Source organism: Rutidosis leptorrhynchoides, chromosome 1 (assembly GCF_046630445.1).
Source record: "Rutidosis leptorrhynchoides isolate AG116_Rl617_1_P2 chromosome 1, CSIRO_AGI_Rlap_v1, whole genome shotgun sequence".
Lineage (NCBI taxonomy): Eukaryota > Viridiplantae > Streptophyta > Magnoliopsida > Asterales > Asteraceae > Rutidosis > Rutidosis leptorrhynchoides.
In genome coordinates this window covers 452211520-452230826 of record NC_092333.1, presented here as the reverse complement: position 1 = coordinate 452230826, position 19307 = coordinate 452211520, and the positions used below count along the sequence as shown (strand labels likewise).

Here is a 19307-nt window from a genome sequence, read left to right as displayed (position 1 = left end):
ACGCGTTACGGGCATTATGAGTTTGTGGTTATGCCTTTTGGTCTCACGAATGCACCGGCGGCATTCATGGATTTAATGAACCGAGTGTGCCAACCTATGTTGGACAAGTCGGTAATCGTGTTCATTGATGACATACTCGTTTATTCCAAGAGTATGAAGGAACATGAACACCATTTACGTGAAGTGTTGAAGACGTTGCGAAGGGAGAAATTGTATGCTAAGTTCTCCAAATGTGAATTTTGGCTAAGGGAAGTTCAATTCCTTGGTCATATTGTGAATCAAGAAGGTATTATGGTAGACCCGAGGAAGATCGAAACGGTGAAAAGTTGGAGTCGACCGACTACGCCTACGGAAATCCGAAGTTTTCTAGGATTGGCCGGTTATTATCGTCGGTTTATTCAAGACTTTTCTAAGATTGCTTCTCCTTTGACGAAGTTGACGAGGAAGAATGTTAAATTTAATTGGGAAAATGAACAAGAAGTCGCCTTTCAATTGTTGAAAGAGAAGTTATGTCAAGCTCCGGTGTTGGTGTTACCGGAAGGGATTGAAGACATGGTGGTTTATTGTGATGCTTCGTTGAATGGACTCGGGTGTGTTCTGATGCAAAGAGGTAAAGTCATCGCTTATGCCTCTCAACAATTAAAAGAACACGAGACGAGGTACCCGACTCATGATTTAGAGATGGCGGCGGTTGTGCATGCGTTGAAAATTTGGCGCCATTACTTGTATGGTGTCAAGTGTACGATATATTCGGATCACAAGAATTTGAAACATCTCTTTACTCAACGAGATTTGAATTATCGTCAACGTAGGTGGATGGATGTAGTGAAAGATTATGATTGCGTGATACTTTATCATCCGGGTAAGGCGAACGTTGTTGCGGATGCCTTGAGTCGAAAGAGTACACATCCGGCGATAAAGGTGGGATCGTTACGTTTGATTATCACTAATGACTTTCTTGAAAAGATGGGTGAAGATCAAATAGAGGCTTATGTTCACAATAAGCACACGGAACGAATCGTTGGCCAATCGGAGTTCATTACAATGGGCTCGCGTGGCTTGTTGTCCTTTCAAGGAAGGGTGTGGGTACCCAAGATGGGGGAGTACCGGCGAATGCTACTTGATGAAGCACATAAGTCCAAGTATTCCATTCATCCGGGTGCAACGAAAATGTACTATGATTTGTAGAAAGATTATTGGTGGCCCGGCATGAAACGTGATGTGGTTAAGTATGTTGAACAATGCGTCACGTGCTTGCAAGTCAAAGCCGAACACCAAAAGCCTTACGGTAAGTTACAACCATTGGAAGTCCCGAAATGGAAATGGGAGCACATTACCATGGACTTTATTACCAAGTTACCGAAGACGGCGCGAACCCAATACGATACGATTTGGGTGATTGTTGATAGATTGACGGAGAGTGCCTTGTTTCTTCCCATTCGGGAAACGATATCATCGGAGACTTTAGCTAAGTTGTTTATAAAGGAGGTGATATCAAGACATGGGGTTCCGGTATCTATTGTTTCGGATCGAGATACTCGCTTTACATCTCGGTTTTGGAACAAGTTTCATGAAGATATGGGTACTCAATTGAAAATGAGCACGGCGTATCATCCTCAAACGGATGGTCAAACCGAGCGTACTAACCAAACGCTAGAGGATATGTTAAGGGCGTGTATTATTGATTTTGGTGGAAGTTGGGACGAGCACTTACCCTTGGTGGAATTCTCATACAATAATAGTTGCCACACTAGTATTGGGATGCCACCATACGAGATGCTCTATGGGCGTAGATGTCGAACTCCCATTTGTTGGGGAGAAGTGGGTCAACGAGAAATCGGAAGTTCCGATTTGGTTTTGGAGACGAATAGTAAAATTGAAATGATTCGGGCTCGACTTAAAGCGGCGCAAGATAGACAAAAGTCTTATGCCGATAAAGGTAGAAGAACGATTGAGTTTCAAGAAGGTGATATGGTGATGCTTAAGGTTTCTCCATAGAAGGGTGTGATTCGGTTTAGGAAGCGAGGAAAGTTAGCTCCTCGGTTTATTGGTCCTTTCAAGGTATTGGCACGTGTTGGTGAGGTTGCTTATCGATTAGAGTTACCCGAAGAACTTGCGGGAATTCATAATACGTTCCATGTTTCCCATCTTCGCAAGTGTCTTGTGGATGACTCGACTTGGGTGCCATTGGATGAGATTACTTTGAATAACAAGTTAGAGTATGCGGAAGAACCGGTTGCAATCCTTGATGAAAAGGTTAAGATGTTGCGGAACAAGGAAGTTAGAACCTTCAAAGTGCAATGGCGACATCGAAGGGGTTCCGAGTTTACATGGGAATCCGAAGACTTTGTTTTGGCTTATCTTCCGGCTTGTCATGCGGCTTGGATCTCGAGGACGCGCTCCGATCTAAGTGGGGGAGAGTTGTAACACCCCGCTTTTCCGTACACGCTTAAAGGTACACACCTAATCAATTATACGTCTATAACTTGCTCGTTATGTGGCTAAGTTAGCTAACATGTTAGTTACTTGAGAATGTGTATATTATAAATGTTGAATGCATGCGCGAACGTGTTTACCTACGTGTCACGATGGCATTGAGTCGTGTGAGACTCAAGGTTGGGGTTAGTATGTGTATTAAAGTGAGCGTTTGGGTTATTAGTTATGGAAACCTTGGAAAATTGATTAGCTAGTCGAGGGCACCAGTTCCAGGCAATTGTCGCGCCGCGATACAGGGCTCCGCGACGCGACACATCAAGCAAAGATTTGATCAGAACTTGGATTAAAGGGTGCTGTTTTTCATGTGTTTCGTCGCGCCGTGACGTTTAGTGCCGCGCCGCGGCAGGCCTGCTGGCTAGGTTCCGGTTTTAGGTTAAATTAAGAGATTTTGAGGGGCAAAATGGTAAATGGACGTATAGATCAGATGGGTGCATTAAATCTGGTCCACTAGTTCATTTATTTCATTTTCCTTTTTCATTTTCTTTCAATTTCTCTCCCAAAACTCTAACACCCATTTGGATTCAAAGTGAGATTGAGAGAGGAAGGATTTAGGGTTGATCTTTGGAGCAAGTATTAAAGTTGTTCCTTGTGACTCTAGCTACGTGGTGATAGTCTCGGTAAGTTCTAACTCTAAGTTTCGAGTTTTAATTGATTATGGCTAGGGTTTTGGTTAATAGAAGCTTGTATGACCCATTTGGGAGTAAAATGGGTGAATTTGGGTTAGGTTGTTGTAATGAAACCCTAATGGCCATAATCCATTTGGGAGTTTGAAAGTGTTAATGGTATTGTAAGCATTAAACACTTGTTAGAATTGAAAGAGATGTCATTTGGGTCAAGAATGTACTAGTTGGCCTAGTTTGGGTAAAATGGGTGTAAATTACCCTAGGTGGATGTCAATTCAGGCTAGTAGACTTTAATACACTAATGTTGGTAATTAAAGTCGAGTCTTGGCCATTAAGAGGGCGGTTGTGGTGTGGTTGGGTCATTTAATGCGAAATTGAGTCATTAAATGCCCAAGTAAATGTAATGTGGTTAATTCCACTAGTTTATGTATTGAATTGGTACTTAATGTATTAGGTACTTGGCTTTGAAGTTTGGAAGCGATTATTCATCATCCTTGCGTCAAGGTGAGTGGAATAATTATGCGTGAACGTATATAATGTATTTATTTGTGTGGTATGAATGTGGAAGTGTCGCGGTGTTCAAGACACCACATTCTAGGTAACGAGTAGTATTGTCGCGGTGCTTAAGACACTACTCCTTGTGTAATTGACATGTGGGATTGTCGCGGTGTTTAAGACACCACAATGTCGTGAGAGTGGAAGTGTCGCGGTGTTCAAGACACCACTCATTGTATTGAATGAAGTGTGGATTCGTCGCGGTGTTTAAGACGCCACATTGTTGTAAGGGTGAGTTAGTCGCGGTGTTTAAGACATCACCCGGGGGACTAGTGATTACGCGGTGTATAAGTAACACTAGTGGATGTTATGAACTCCAACGGACTTACATGTACCGTTCTCTGGTATACTTGGTTAACCATGGTTGTGCGAATTGTACTTAGCATATTATATTGTGAACCATATGCTATTATTGTTGCTAGCGTAATGTGGAACGTGGATAGTAGTTTATGCATGATGGATTGCATGTTTGTTGAATTGCTAGCTCGTATGTGGTATTGTGTAAGTGTATGCAAGTAAGTAGGTTATATATGATCATGTATAATTATTGCATTCACTAAGCGTTAGCTTACCCCTCTCGTTGTTTATCTTTTAGTTGCAGGTGAGGATAAAGGGAAGGGGATTTTCGGGCACTAGATGCCCTTGATGATGTGCTTGTAGGATCTTTTGGAAGTTGGCCATCTTTTGGGTAGTTTAGTCCCAAACCATGCTCGTCGGGTCGTTTGGTTAATAAACTACCATTGTATTCGGTCAAACTTGTATTAACTTAATTAACGGCCATTGTGCCTTTTGTAAACATTGGTAATGGTTGTACGGTTTAATGAAACTTGTGAGTTGGTCTACATATTTAATTGGCGCATAAATGTGTATATTATAAAAAAAAAAAATTTATAGCGTACGGAGTACGGGTTGGGTTGTTTCACTAAAACACGTACATAAAATCTCCATGTCCTAACTTGACTAGCAACACTCATATATAAAGAGATTGACAATGAAACCCTAACTAATTATTGGGCTACTTATTATATTGGGCTTGACTTCATCTTGTTCTCTATCACAATCTCCCTATGAATAGAACATTCAGAGTTAGAATTTTTTCTACTCTTGCCATGCTTCATTTTAAGTAAAGAAATGACTTTGTCTTACTATAAAATATTACATCTCATATTAATTTTGTTGAATTGAGTTTTGTTTTTGTTATTTTCAAGTAGGGACAAACTCAACGAAGTATAAAATTTGAAGAGAGACATAAGACCATTCCCATCGGCAAGTTATCAAGGATGTCTTCATCACCTTCGTGGGAGGGTGCCGATGGCAATGGTGCCGCTCTCGGCCGCCCTCGCCCAATTCGCCCTGGTTTTTTTCATCGATACGCATATTCGAGGACGAAGTTTGTTGAGGTTTGGGGCTGTTTAAACGGCTTTATAGCCGTTGTAATATATTTTTTTTTTCAATACCTCCACTATATATATATACTACTATCCCCATATAAACATACATCACACTTTTACTCTCATCCCACACAATATGTGATGCCCCGTACTAAATCATCATGTACGGACCATCAACAACAGGTTCATTACAAGGTTAAGTACTATATGCGATTTCAAAAAGAGTTTGCATTCATAATAAAATTGACGTCATAACCAACGTCGAATGTTTTACATCAAAAGCATGCTTAACTAAGTAGAAGCAATTAATAATTGTATGTGACCCCAATGGTCGTTACAAATCATCGTTCCAAAAATACCAAACTTTGAATGCAAAAGTAAGCGTTCATGCAGTGACATCTCTAAAGCAGCGGGTGTCTACAGCAAGACTAGTATAACAGCGGAAGCAACGTTAAGCACCTGAGAAAAACATGCTTAAAAACGTCAACACAAAGGTTGGTGAGCTATAGTTTAAGTATAACAGTGATGTAAGGTAGGCCACGAGATTTCAGTGCTACAAAGAGCGTTTCGAAACAGTAATCCAAATCAGTATGTTTAAGTATATGCTCAACCGTGGGCACTTGGTAACTAACTTAACGTTTATACCCCCTGAAAGTACACTTGGAAAGTGCGTATGTGTACGAAGTATTAAACACTCGTTAAATGCTAGCGCGACTAGCCCGAGTGGGGATGTCAAACCCTATGGATCCATATCTAAGATTCGCGTTCACCGGTTCAAAAACCAATGATTAAACGTTACCGAGCTAAAGGGAATGTTTCTGCCTTTATATAACCCACACATATATAAGTTTAAGTACTCGTGCCTAGTATGTAAAACATAAAATCCGCATGTATTCTCAGTTCCCAAAATAAGTTAAAGTAAAAAAGAGAATGCTATAACTCACAATGATAATGTAGTCGTAAAGTTGGTTCGGAATAGGTGTGCAAGTAATCGGTCCGAAGGTCCTCAACCTAAGTCAAATAGTACTAAGTCAGTAAATCGTCTTAATAGGTTTAAAAGTATGTAAATAAGGTCTTAAAGGTCATCATCATTCATCATTTAACAAAAGGTGTAAAGTAGGTTTCGTTCATGAAAGTAGTTTAAAACAAAAGCTGATTCGATCAGTCACCACGGCCTCTACCCTTACTGAATTAAGGTGAGACCAGTGGCCATGGCTCCGTATATGAGTCCTTTAAGTGTGGTAAAATTTCCAGAAGCAAACTCGTCTTCGTTTGACCGTGGCGACGGTCTAAGTGCGAGTAGGTCAGAAATTTCTCCACAACGTTAAAAGGACATAGTGACGATCGGAGGGCCATAAATCCTAAACCGTAACTCGGATTAAGACGAGTCCTATATGAAAAGTTATCTACTCGAAAAGATCTATTTGAAAATCATAATCACAACAGCCCAGGTCAACTTGTCTATTACAGAAACATCAGAACAGTAGGCAGAGAACAGTAAGCAGAAAAATAATGGGTTCCGGTGGGTTTGGTGTTTGATGTTCATCATGGTTCTCATCCTTGATGCCTATAGCTTCAAGTGTGCAACTCATTGATGTGTTTACATCATATTTACCAAGTTTTGACCATCATAACCCTTGTGCAAGTCCAAGACATGTAGCACAACTTCACTTAAGAGTTGTAAGTGTTTTGATGAACCAAAGTTACATCAAAGTCTTAGATCTAACACATACATGAACTTTAAGACTAATAATAAGTTACAAACTTGAAAGTGAACTTATGAAATCAAGATCTTAAGTTGTAGAACATAGTTCTTAGTTTGATCTTGAAGATCCAAGACTCAAAAGTCTAGATCTAACATAAGTGTACAAAGTTATAATTAAAAAGTTTCATTTACATGTTCTTGAACTTTTAAAGTTACTTTTAGTTCAAGATTTATGAGATCAAAGTTAACTAGTAACATTTGACCAATCACAACCAACAAACAAGAAATTAAAGTGTATAATATGAAGAAATAAACTAAGTAAACAAGTAAATAAGTTCATGGGTTGCATACTTTAAAGATTCAAGTCTATGTCTTGATCTTTGGAAAGTAAACTTTTAAAGTTTACTAACATGAGTTACAAGTATGAGTTTATCAACACATGAATATAAAGCTTTTTAAAAAATAACAAGTGTAGAACATAACTTGAAAGTATATGTTCTTGTTGTTCTTGTTTTAACAAGATAAAATGAAGAATCAAACTAACAAGTTTGATTCTTGAAAGCTACACAAAGTAAGTAAGTAATAATAACAAACAAGTAAGTAACAAAAGATGATGATGATGATTATGTGTCTCTTGGTTTCGGTTTTTAGAAGGAAAGAGAGGTGAGGACTAATGCTCATGTTACTTACAAGTATTAGAGGAGAAGAGAGAAAAAGTTGAGAGAATTATGAGAGCAAGTAAAGTGTGTGTGTGAAGTGGAATGAACTAGTGAAAGAGTAATAAGGAAAATTGAAGACAAAACCCCCTTTACACTAAGCTTGGCCGACGGTTTCAAGGTGAGGGAGGGAGGAGGAGTTTGCCCACTAGTTCCATGCATGTAAAGCCTTAAAAGGTTGGATAAAAGATGTAGTTTTATGGGAAAGATGTGGTAACTAGATTCTTAATGAATTAACTAACTAGTTACACCATAAATAATACTTACATGTAATAAAAATGGGCTAGTTAAGTCCATTAAAGAAGTAGGGTGGGCCTCTTAAGTCCATTAACACTAATAAAGGCCCAAGTTCAAGTAATTAACAAGTTAATCCAACAAAAGCCCAAGTAATTAACCAATAACCTTAGTTAATTAAAATGATTAATAAAACTTAATCATGAATGTAAATAATATCTAAAAATATTATTCGTGAAAGTTTCGTGTGTCACAAAGACGTTTCGGGCAATTAAAGTCAAGTGCGGGCAATCATGGCAACATGTAAATGTAATAACATACATTCGTTTAATCACACGTATTAATAATAATAATTATTAATAAATAAAAGTGGAAAAACCAGGGTCGTTACACAATATATATCTCACTTTGGTTAAGTCTTTCAAAAGTCCACCTACCCCTGAATGTGCAAAATTTAAAAGGTTCCAAGAAGCTGCCCGAAAAGATATTGAACGGGCCTTCGGAGTGCTTCAAGGTCGTTGGGCAATAATTAAAAACCCTTCCCGACAATTCTATGTTGAAAGAATCCGAAGAATTATGCACACTTGTGTTATATTACACAACATGATCACCGAGGACAACGGAAGGGCAATGTGTGACCCTGAAGAAAACTATAGGCCCGCTCGTCGTACAAGGAGATCAATTGAAGAAAGGGTTCAAGCGCACATTCGGGTTAATAAAGAATTGCGAGATTCCACCATTCATCATCTACTACGACAAAAGCTCATCGAACACATTTGGAATCTTCCTGCAAATTTCCGTGTTCAACACGTACCACAAGTTGGGCCTTCCGGTACAACCGCCAATGATGACGAAGACGAGGATGAGGACTACGAAGAAGACGAAGACGAGGACAACGAAGAAGACGAAGACTGTTACAACGATGATGAGTAGTTTAATTGTGTTTTTTATGTTTAAGTTTATGTAATTTTTAATTTATGTTCAAGTTATGTCGTTTTCCTTTTAAAAAAAATGTAACCCTAACCTTTGTTGTTTAATAAATGTGATGTTTAAAAACAATTTTTTATTTGTTATATAATAATAATAATAATAATAATAATAATAATAAAAATGAGTAAGTATGTCATGGTTGACAATAGTGTGTTATGAGAGTGTTATGAGAGGAAGTGGTGAGAAAAGAGGAGAGAGAAAGCTGTGTCAGTGACGAAATGTTCATAACTGCTTCATGATTGGTAATGGTCTAATTAAGGATGCTAAAAATAAATAGAAAATACTTGGACCGAAACAAAGGAAGTTAAAGTTGTGGAGGATTGGATTAGATATGGGAGATCTTTATGCATTGGACTTCGATGGAGTTCTCTGTGATAGTTGTGGAGAGAGTTCCATCTCTGCTGTTAAGGTATTCTTTGTTTTATATATGTATATGTATCGTATATTAACCGTTCAAACTCCAGGTCTAATTGTTAATAAATTGATGTAGGCAGCTAAAGTGAAATGGCCTGAATTGTTTACTACTGTTGATTCATCAATGGAAGACTGGATTGTTGATCAAATGCATGTTGTAAGTTTTCTGCTTAATTTGATTTTTTCATCAAAATTAGGTTATTTTTGTTATGTATAATCGAAAGAGGACCTATTAATATTTGCTACAAAGAATAATCCAAATTAGGTGAAAAGTTATTATCATGATTATTTTATTTTCGATTTTCTGTTGATGTTTCATGATTAGTCTGCCTTTGGTGTTTAGGCTTATATCATGTGTGAAATGGACACTTAATTACTTGATAGTTATGTTAATAAGTACGGTATAATTGCGTAAACGGAAATGCTTAGTAGATTGAAGGTGTGAAGTACATAAAAAGAAGTAATAACCAAACAAATCTCAAATTCACGATAACAATTATTTATCGTTCATTTATTGATGTCGATTTCATAATTTGCACGTTTTATGCTGACTAGAAGTTCGTATTTAATATCAATTTGTGGGCAGGTACGGCCTGTTGTGGAAACTGGATACGAGAACTTGTTACTCGTGAGATTGCTGGTGGAAATTAGAATCCCTTCATTGCGCAAGTCATCAGTGTGTGCATGAATTATAATTCTAAATTTTAATTTTGTTTTATAATTGGTTGATATAGAAGTCCAGTTTCTTTCACACTTTGTAATAAAATTTGAAAGTGATTGTTTAATTGAGCAAGGTTGCAGATGGACTTACAATTGAAGGAATTTTGGAGAACTGGTCAGGGATAAAACCAGTTATAATGGAGGAATGGAACGAAAACAGAGAGGAACTTGTAGATCTGTTTGGAAAGGTTAGGGATGAATGGATAGAGAAGGACTTGGCTACGTGGGTTGGAGCAAACAGGTAAGTTATGATCCGTATTGAACATGCTTACAACTACAGGTGGCAAAATGTGCAGGCAGGTTGGGCGTTATGTAACAGGTCAAAATGAGTGATCTTTTTGTATGGGTCGTCAGGCCGGGTTGGACCAAAACACTTTCCGTCATTTCTGGTATTTTTATACTTTCTTTATAATGTTAAAGGTGTGTGCAAAACTGCAGGGTCGTCCTGTTAAATTTATGGGCCCCGTGCGTTAAATAAAAGTGGGCCCTTATATACACCAAATTTTCAATTATACAATAATATAGTTTTATAATACTAATAAAGTCATAATTACTACGATAAATCAAAATAATGAACGTAGAAAACGTAGTATCAAATCCAATAGAAACGTAGCATGGTGTATTTTCTTTTTTAGTTTTCTAAATTCTTAATTATCAAATGGACTCATGTATGGATAATGAGTCGGTGTATTCAACATTATACTATATTTTGGGCCCCTAAAGATATTGGGCCCTGTGCGGTTGCACGGCCCAATATCCGGCCTGCAAAACTGCAAAATCTATATATTTTTAATAATAATGATCCAAATTTAAGTAAAACAATTTAGCAGGATTTATGCATTACAAGTACACTTAAGGCTACTTTCGACCCGTTCAAATTGCTTGGCCCACGTTAGTTGTTGGTAAATTTTTAGCTCATCATTAGTGAATTCTGTTTCAGGCGTTTAGTTGCCAATCAAATACTTTTTAATTTAATTAGACTTCATTTTACAGGTTTTATCCAGGTGTTCCTGATGCATTGAAGTTTGCCAGTTCACAACTCTATATCGTTACCACAAAACAAGTACTCCATAGTGACAGTTTTACCACAATATTTGTTCGTGTTTTCGGATTTTTGTTATACCTGTTTATAAATGCAATATCATTTCCCCTTTCAAGGGCCGTTTTGCTGATGTGTTACTGCGTGAACTTGCTGGAGTTACTCTACCACCTGAAAGAATTTACGGTATCGGAAGCGGGTTAGTATCCTTTTAGTATATGATACGTATAACCAGTGGCGGAAGCAGGAATTTTTTACACCAGGGGCGATATTTTTTTTAAAAGCGTAGCAACTAGCAACTTTTTTTGGGCAAAATATGGAGTTTTTGGGCAAAAATATGGAGGTTTTTTGGGCAAAATATGGAGGCTTTGGGGGCAAAATATGGAGGCTTTGGGAGCAAAATAAAATCCACCGAGGGAAAAATCGAAAAATCCAAAATTTTTTCACTAAAAATTACAAATCCGGTGGGCGGGTGCCCCCCCTGGTCCCTTCATTTTTTCGCCAATGCGTATAAGTTGTTTGATTTCTTTAACCATACTCAGTTTTTTTTTTTTTTTTTTTTTCCTTCTTTTATTTAACTCCGAAAATCAGCCCAAAAGTAGAAGTGTTGAAGATGCTACAAAAGCAAGCTGAACACCAAGGTCTCACCCTACAGTAAGTCATCAAAAAAGCCAGTTTATTATTGCTTGTCTAAAACAGTCGTTACTTGCATAAGATCTACAACACTTTCGAATCACTTGCAGCAATGTTATACAGTAATTTTCTTTTCTTTTTTTTTTCTTTTTCATTTTTTTTAACTTTTTAACTACGACTCATTGTTATCAGCTTCGTTGAAGATCGACTAGCAACTCTGAAAAACGTCATCAAAGAACCCGAGTTAAATGGATGGAACTTGTATCTAGGTAACAACACCTCACCACTTCATTTTTTCTTACCCTGCAACCAGTTTCCATTTTTTATATTCTACTTGTAAGAAATCTATTACGTCAATTGAATCCTCGTAACACCAATTATTCTGTTGTTGATATATACTAAATGGCTTAACTATATTAAAAAGTATACATGTTCATTTCATTTTTTCTTTCGCAAATACTGTTTCCTGTATGTTAATATTTACACTCATCGAATCAAATTTTTTTTTTTTTTTTTTGACAGGTGACTGGGGGTATAACACTCAGAAAGAGAGGGATGAAGCTGCAACTTATTCAAGAATTCACCTGCTTCAGCTCTCTGATTTCAGCAAGAAGTTAAAATAAAAGTATCTTTTCTTAACTCTAAAAAATACTGATTACACATTTGTTCCTGCTTCCCTTTAATACCCACTGTAACCAATAAATTCATTTTAAGCTCAACTCTTCTTAACAAAACCTCATATACTTTGTTAAGTCCAAATGCTATTTGGTGCTCTCTCTTTTTTTTTTTTTTTTTTTTAACTTCTGTTCACTGCAAGAAATCTGATATTTCATAACGAACAAAGAACCTGTTTGGGTGGGTTTGTTACCGCTAATGTCATAATTATTTCGTAACAAAAGAGTTCTAAATAATTGCAGAAGTAATACAACGGAATAAACTCTAACAATGACCGGGTTAACTAAAAGAACATAATAAGAAGAAAAGCAACATAAAAATTTCTTCTGAGCTTGAATTATAATTCGGTTTTCATGGTAGCATCATCTGAAGAAGTACTGAGTTGTTTTTTCATGTCTTTTTGAAGTTCTTTTAGAAGATCGTCGAATGGGATATCTCCAGGTCTTCGGAAAAATCTTTCCCCCATCTTAATCTCGTATGCTTCTGGCTGACTCAGTACAAACTCGTTAAACTGAACACGGAAAATATGAGTTAATTGTGCAAGAATTGTTTATGATCCACATACATTATTACTTAATATTTACATTTGTGAGATTGAGTATTGTTGTTGTTATAGTATTACTTAATATTCGCATGTCCCATTGTTATAGTGAAACCAATAGAAATGAGTTCTAATAATCAATGAATTTATTATATTTTGTTAGCATTTATATTGAGTTCTAATAAAGTGAAACCAATAGAAATGAGAGTAGAATTCAACTAGGTTACTAAGAATTCAACATACCTCAAAGATATTTTGTGCATTTTGTAATGTGAACATCACAGTTGTGATATCAAAACCCATGAAAGTGACTCCAATTGCTCCTGTTCTTGCAAGTTGGGTCCATTTATATGCAATATCTGATACCATATCCTGCAAATATATAACAGCAAACAAAAATTTATTATATTTTGCTTTTTCTTGAATAACAAACCATTTGATGACCCAAAGCCAAAACAGGTCTAAGACGGGTAATCAGATAAGGTTTTTCCTGTAATATGTTGTGAACAAAACACAATTCTAACATCTTATAATGGAATTAGAAAAACAAACAAGTTACCGGGGTACGATGATAGTCTAATTGGAGCTTAACGAAGCCGTAAGACATCCCAACCTGTCGTTTCATAACCTCGTCCTGCATCTGACTTAAATCCAGATTAGAAAAATTATCAGGAGGCGGATCAAATTCTGTTTCCGTCATTCTCTTTTTCTGTCCCCACTCTATCCACTCCTCGTCCTCCTCATTGTCCTGTACGTCATCGAGATCATCTGGAATGTGAACTCGCTTCTTCGTCCCAATCACACCGCTTTTGTGAAACGCGATTAAAATGAGTAATAAGAACACGAAACGAACACTGGACATTGATCTAATGTGAATCACCATTGATCATACTTTTTGTGTCTGAAATGCCAAACTACACACTTTTTTCATATATGTTGTTAGCCTTTGCTTGTGTACTGTTGGTGTATGTTGGTAACAGAATGCAATTACTAATGGTTGAACCATTTTTATTTAAACATGCATGTATACGAAACTGCTGCAGTAAATAGCTAAATAACTTTTGTACTAATAATTATGCCGTGTTTATTTTGTCCCTAAAGTGCAAAAGGCAGTCGTAGAAGCTAAAATAATTTATTTATTAGATTTGTAAAAGAAAAAAATTTGATTAATTTTATTCTTGTGTGTATGATTTTGTTGTCAACACATAAATATGATTACCATCGGATTTTGTCTTGCACCATATAATATAATATACATATATATATAAATATAAACAGGATTTAAGTGATTGAATTTTCCAGCAGAAATTACCGAATTATTGTATTAAAAACAGAAAATTGAAATGGTCACTCGGACCCTTTGAATAGGGAAAACTAGATCTGGACCATATGATATATGATACTATTTATTACTATTTTATAACTTAATAAAAATTTTATCAACTATTCCTCCAATAAAGAGCAGTGATTGGTTTACCGTCAATGTTAATTACGGAGTAGGTGTTTTATTTTACTAAATTAATTAAAATAAAAAAAGTTAACTATTTTAATTTAAATAAATAACACAATAAACTAGTTAAAAACTATATATAAATTATATTATATAAAATTTAACAAAAAATAAAATTAATACATCAATGAAACTTTTTTAGAACAAATTTTAATAGTTATATTATAAATAAAAAATAATGATTAGATTATTTACATAAATTAAATCTCATAAAATTATTGACTCATAGTCTCATACCATTGTTTCATATTTGACTTAAACTTCATTAGTTGGAAGATAAGGAATCGTTCATCAGTCTGTTTTCAAAAAGACATTTGAATTGGTGAAGAACTCCTGACATCGACTTTTTCATTTGGATATTTGAATTGTATAGTGGATGATAGATTTGTTAAAGGTGTGTGGTCTTGGGGATGGAAACGCGATCAGCTCGACCGCAAGAACTTCGCAAGTTTGGTCTTTTGAAATCTATTTTATCTGATGTTCATATATCCTCTCGTCCATATTAATGAGTTTGGGTGAGGTCTCCACTATCGGCTCATTTAGAGCCCTCCATTTAGACGTGTTCACTATATAACACGTCTATTTTATCAAACGGAACACGTCTAATTAAGATTTTTACACAAAAAAACACGGAACACGTCTAATTAAGATTCGCAACACGTCTAATTAGATATATTCAACACGACTAAATAAGTTTAACACCTCTAATTAGTAACCACGTCTAATTACTTTTACCGGGAACACCTCTAATTGACAACACGTCTAAAAAGTATTCCAACTAACACGTCTAATTAACAACACGTCTAATTATGTCTACCAGGAACACGTCTATATGAAACAACAACACGTCTAATTGGCAATACGTCTAATTAGATTTGCCGGGAACACGTCTAAATGCTTAACACGTCTAATAAGTTTCAAAACACACGTCTAATTAGTTTGTAAGTAACGCCTTTAACTGTGACACGTCTAAATAAGTTAACGGGATATATATGTTAACGATCTCCGTTTAATCAACCTAACCCTTAAAGTTCTGTTAATGTTAGTCTACCGAAACTACCGAACACGTCTAATTAAACAAACAATGTAACGGGTTATTTAGGGTTCCATATTGAACGGGGTTAATAAACAAACACGTCTAATTAATAGGAAGTTAGTTAGTTACGGAAGAGTTAGGAAATAATTTGATAACTAGGAATGGATTTTGATAAGTATATATAATATAATTATAATATTATAAAATTTTATATACCTTAAATTAATAAGATTTATATTGAAGTTATAAATAATATAAAATATAAAAAATCTTTTCATAAATATAAAAACACACGTTTGTTTGTTTTTTTTTTCCGGCTTGCTCTTGTTTGCTTGTTTAGCTTCGTCGCAGGATTCAAAGATAATGGAGACTTCAACATCATCAGAGGTAATTGAATATTTCTTTTTCTTTATACACTTGGGCGTTTGTTCTGAAAGTTTGTATAAATATATCACATGATTCACACATGTTTGAAGCATGCGTATAAATCAGGTTTATAACACATGTTTGATTGGATCTATAGCACAAGAATTTGACTATATAACACACCATGATTCACACGATTACCCAACACGATTGTAGACATGTAGTGCAGACCTGGAGCAGAACTGGACAAACAAACGAGACACAACCATCTAACTGTTTTAACACGCCAGATTACACAACACGATTCTAAACATCATACAACACTATATTAACAACATTTAAACTTTATTAACATCATATAAACACACTATATATAACCTATAACATATAGACCCTTATTATGCAATGAACGAAAGTTATACTATATAGTAACAATAGGCAAACACAACCTGATAGTAGTAGCAGAACCAACCGGGTCAGCTTAAACAAAACCTGGATAACAACTCAACGCTATGTTTGGTGAAGTAATAACAACTCAAAACCTGGATAACAAAACCTGGATAACCTGATTATTTACCTGCTGCACACTATGGCAACCAAAAGAAAACCATACATATAAACCTATTATAATATATATATGCCTAATGCAGAAACCAACCTACGTTTCGTTTGGTGAAGTAATAACAACTCAACGCTCACTCCAATTCAGAAAAAAAAACCCATGAGGTAGTATACATGTCAAATCATACCCAATAACCAATATGATAAGTAATGTTGACCTTATAACCACTTTCAGTGGCAATCATAACCCAAAGTACAATCAGTACCCTAATACTAACCCTAAGTACAGTTGCATTGGCAAATTACCATAAACAAAGACAGTTATATTAGCAGATCAAAACTTCATACAAAAGGAGCATCACAAATATTCATTAGCTCCAATATAAAGTAGAGTCACAAATATACATTAACAAACATAGTTATGTTAGCATCAATAATATTCATCACAAATTACAATTTTATTGGATTGTTCTCACTCATACCTGTGCCATCTTTGACGAAAACATTTTTTGAAAGCTTCTGTAATAAGATTCTTTCAGACTTCCTTCTTCTTGGTGGAGGACTGGGTTTCATTCTGAAATTTGTTAGCCCTGCATCAATAAGTCTAATCAGTGGATCTTGCTCTGTATTAACTTCTTCCATCAACATTTCTTCATCAACATCGTCAGAAAATGATGCAACTTTTTCTGCTTCATTAACCTTTTTAGACTCTCCATCTTTTTTTTTTCTCGAACCACAAAATCTTCTTCTTTATCCACATTTTCTTCTTCATCTTCGTTCATCACCATCTGGACATTATCATATGAAACATACTCTGCATCTTCTTCAATCACTGCATCTTTTTTTCCTTGATGTTATCATGAACATTTAAATTTTCATCAGGCTTTTCTTTTTCAACATCCTATTCATTAACAAACATGAATAACTAAATGTGGTAAGTAATTTATAAGTCTAGAAAAAAATAACATTTAGTTAAATCAGTTACCTTTATGTATTTCGATTGTTTCACTATTTTTTTGGTGAATTTCTGATGTTGAACATCCTTTCCATCATCAACATCCTCATCTTCATCAACATCCTTTTCACTTTCACCTTCCCCTTCATCAGCACCTTCCACTAAATTATCAACTTCCCATTCATCATCACCTTCCACTTCATCTTCATCATCAGCCCTCTCATCAACATCTTTTTCATCTTCATCATTCTCTTCATCATCAACATCTTCTTCATCATTATCATCAGTATCTTCATCATCAACATCCTCACCATCATCACTCTTTTCATTTTCCTGAGGCCATTCATCAGCACCTTCCACTTCATTATCACCTTCATCTTCATTATCAGCCTTCTCACCAACATCCTTTTCATCTTCATCATTCTCTTCATCATCAACATCTTCTTCATCATCATCATTATTCTCTTCATCCTCTTCATCATCAAGCTTTTCCTTTTCCTGAGACTTCTCATTAGCACCTTCCACTTCATTATCACCATCATCTTCATCATCAGACTTCTCTTCATCATCAACATCATCTTCATGACCAGAATTCTCATCAACATCCTCTTCATCATCTTCTTTCTCTTCATCATCTACATCTTCTTCTTCATCATCATTCTCTTCTTCTTCATCATCATTATCTTCATCAACAACATTCTCTTCATCATCATGCTTTTGGTTTTCCTGAGACTTCTGATTAGCAAACATGAAATATAAAATGTAGTAAGTAAGCATTTAAATATTGTAAGAAACATAACATCAGTTAAATCAGTTACCCTCGTTCCTTTATCGTCTGATTTCTGTTTCTTTGTGATTTTGCTGAATCCTATTGTGCTACTTATACCCCTTTTTCGACCACCGTGTTCCTTCCCCACATGAGTTAACAAGACATCCCCGCCTTCTTTATCTGTCCTAACCTGAAAAAAAAAACACAAGTAATCAATTATAGAAAAATTATGAGTTGGTTAGTCTAAAAATTCAAATATAAATATATTACAATTTTCTCTACAAGCGGCGCAAATGTTTCTACTGCCGTCTTCCCTTTGTCATCCGGCTTCATCCTGCCCAGCACATAATACCTCGCTGCAGGATCTTTGATATTGTGGTATGGTGTACGTTTATGAGGATCATTTGCTTCTGTATCCCATTGTGCTTTTTTCCCACGATATCCCGAACGACCAACTCGAGCATACTTTTCTTTTGCTTTTTTGAAAGCGTTCTTCCTGCCTTTTTCTCTTAGTTCCTACACAGTTTTAATGCGATTAAATGACTTTTTCAAAGTGTTACAATATCAAAATGTACCTCCAAACCTGATACAAATCAGGTTGAATAGCACTTACTCGTCTAGCAGGCGTAGCTTCGATTGCACAAAATTTTTGCCATTTTTCTGGAGTTATGAAATTGTAATCTTTTACTTCCACATAAGGAAGCTTGCCTTCATCCATATACGTTCTTAACTTGCGCTTGAATCTCGTAAACGCTGTGTTGCATTTTTGCAGTGTTGTTTTTCGTGCAAAATCGTCTTCAATATTATGAAGTTCCTGTATAATGTAATCTACTGTAAGTGTTGAATGTTGTAACATATATAAATAAATAGTAATTAATCAAAATCTTAGATTTAAATACCTTTATTTTGCTCCATAAAGTTTGTTTCTGATCAGGAGACACATGCTTCCAATCCTTTACAAGGAAATCACAAGTGGTCCTAGTTAAAACGCCAATGTTGGTCGAAAAAATAGCTTGGGTTTTTCCAATGGCTTGGTCAAACTCGTCAAATTCAATGTTCAACTGAACAGCAGCTGACTTCTTTTTCAGTTTGTTTACACTTCTTTTTTTAATTTTTTGTTGCATCTGTACACAAAATGCAATAGAAAAGATACACATCAAATGCAATAGAAAAGACACACATCTAAGCACATGCATATACAAATTAAGATCATAGTACAACAAACACATGCTTATACACCTTAATATCATTTCAAACAAATCATGTCTTATTATTGTGTTATGAATAACACAGCAAACATATCACACATACACAATATGCAATAATAAGGAAATTGACCGAACTCATAACCAAACCCATTTCAAAGACTAATTGCGCG

At 35.7% G+C, this 19307-nt stretch overlaps 2 protein-coding genes across 5 annotated transcripts; one reads left to right on the top strand and one right to left on the bottom strand.

Annotated features, from left to right (window-relative positions):
* Window positions 1-8982: 8982 nt before the first annotated feature.
* On the top strand, window positions 8983-12883 carry LOC139873327 (uncharacterized). Of its 3 annotated transcripts, none has more exons than XM_071861257.1 (11): window positions 8983-9119; window positions 9201-9281; window positions 9711-9800; window positions 9919-10085; window positions 10675-10746; window positions 10838-10907; window positions 11003-11082; window positions 11475-11537; window positions 11709-11785; window positions 12039-12141; window positions 12434-12883. In XM_071861257.1, exons 1-10 carry the CDS (start codon window positions 9042-9044, stop codon window positions 12137-12139), a joined length of 879 nt encoding a protein of 292 aa, XP_071717358.1. In that variant the 5' UTR covers window positions 8983-9041; the 3' UTR covers window positions 12140-12141; window positions 12434-12883. The 3 variants fall into 3 exon arrangements, with proteins under 3 accessions (XP_071717358.1, XP_071717363.1, XP_071717372.1); XM_071861262.1 differs by having other exon boundaries at window positions 12598-12882; XM_071861271.1 differs by lacking the exon at window positions 10675-10746 and having other exon boundaries at window positions 12434-12880.
* On the bottom strand, window positions 12366-14716 carry LOC139873350 (uncharacterized). Of its 2 annotated transcripts, none has more exons than XM_071861280.1 (4): window positions 14480-14716; window positions 13292-13653; window positions 12976-13104; window positions 12366-12702 (listed from the first exon to the last, which is right to left on the bottom strand). In XM_071861280.1, exons 2-4 carry the CDS (start codon window positions 13613-13615, stop codon window positions 12529-12531), a joined length of 627 nt encoding a protein of 208 aa, XP_071717381.1. In that variant the 5' UTR covers window positions 13616-13653; window positions 14480-14716; the 3' UTR covers window positions 12366-12528. The 2 variants fall into 2 exon arrangements, with proteins under 2 accessions (XP_071717381.1, XP_071717389.1); XM_071861288.1 differs by having other exon boundaries at window positions 13292-13538.
* Between the last annotated feature and the right edge of the window lie 4591 nt (window positions 14717-19307).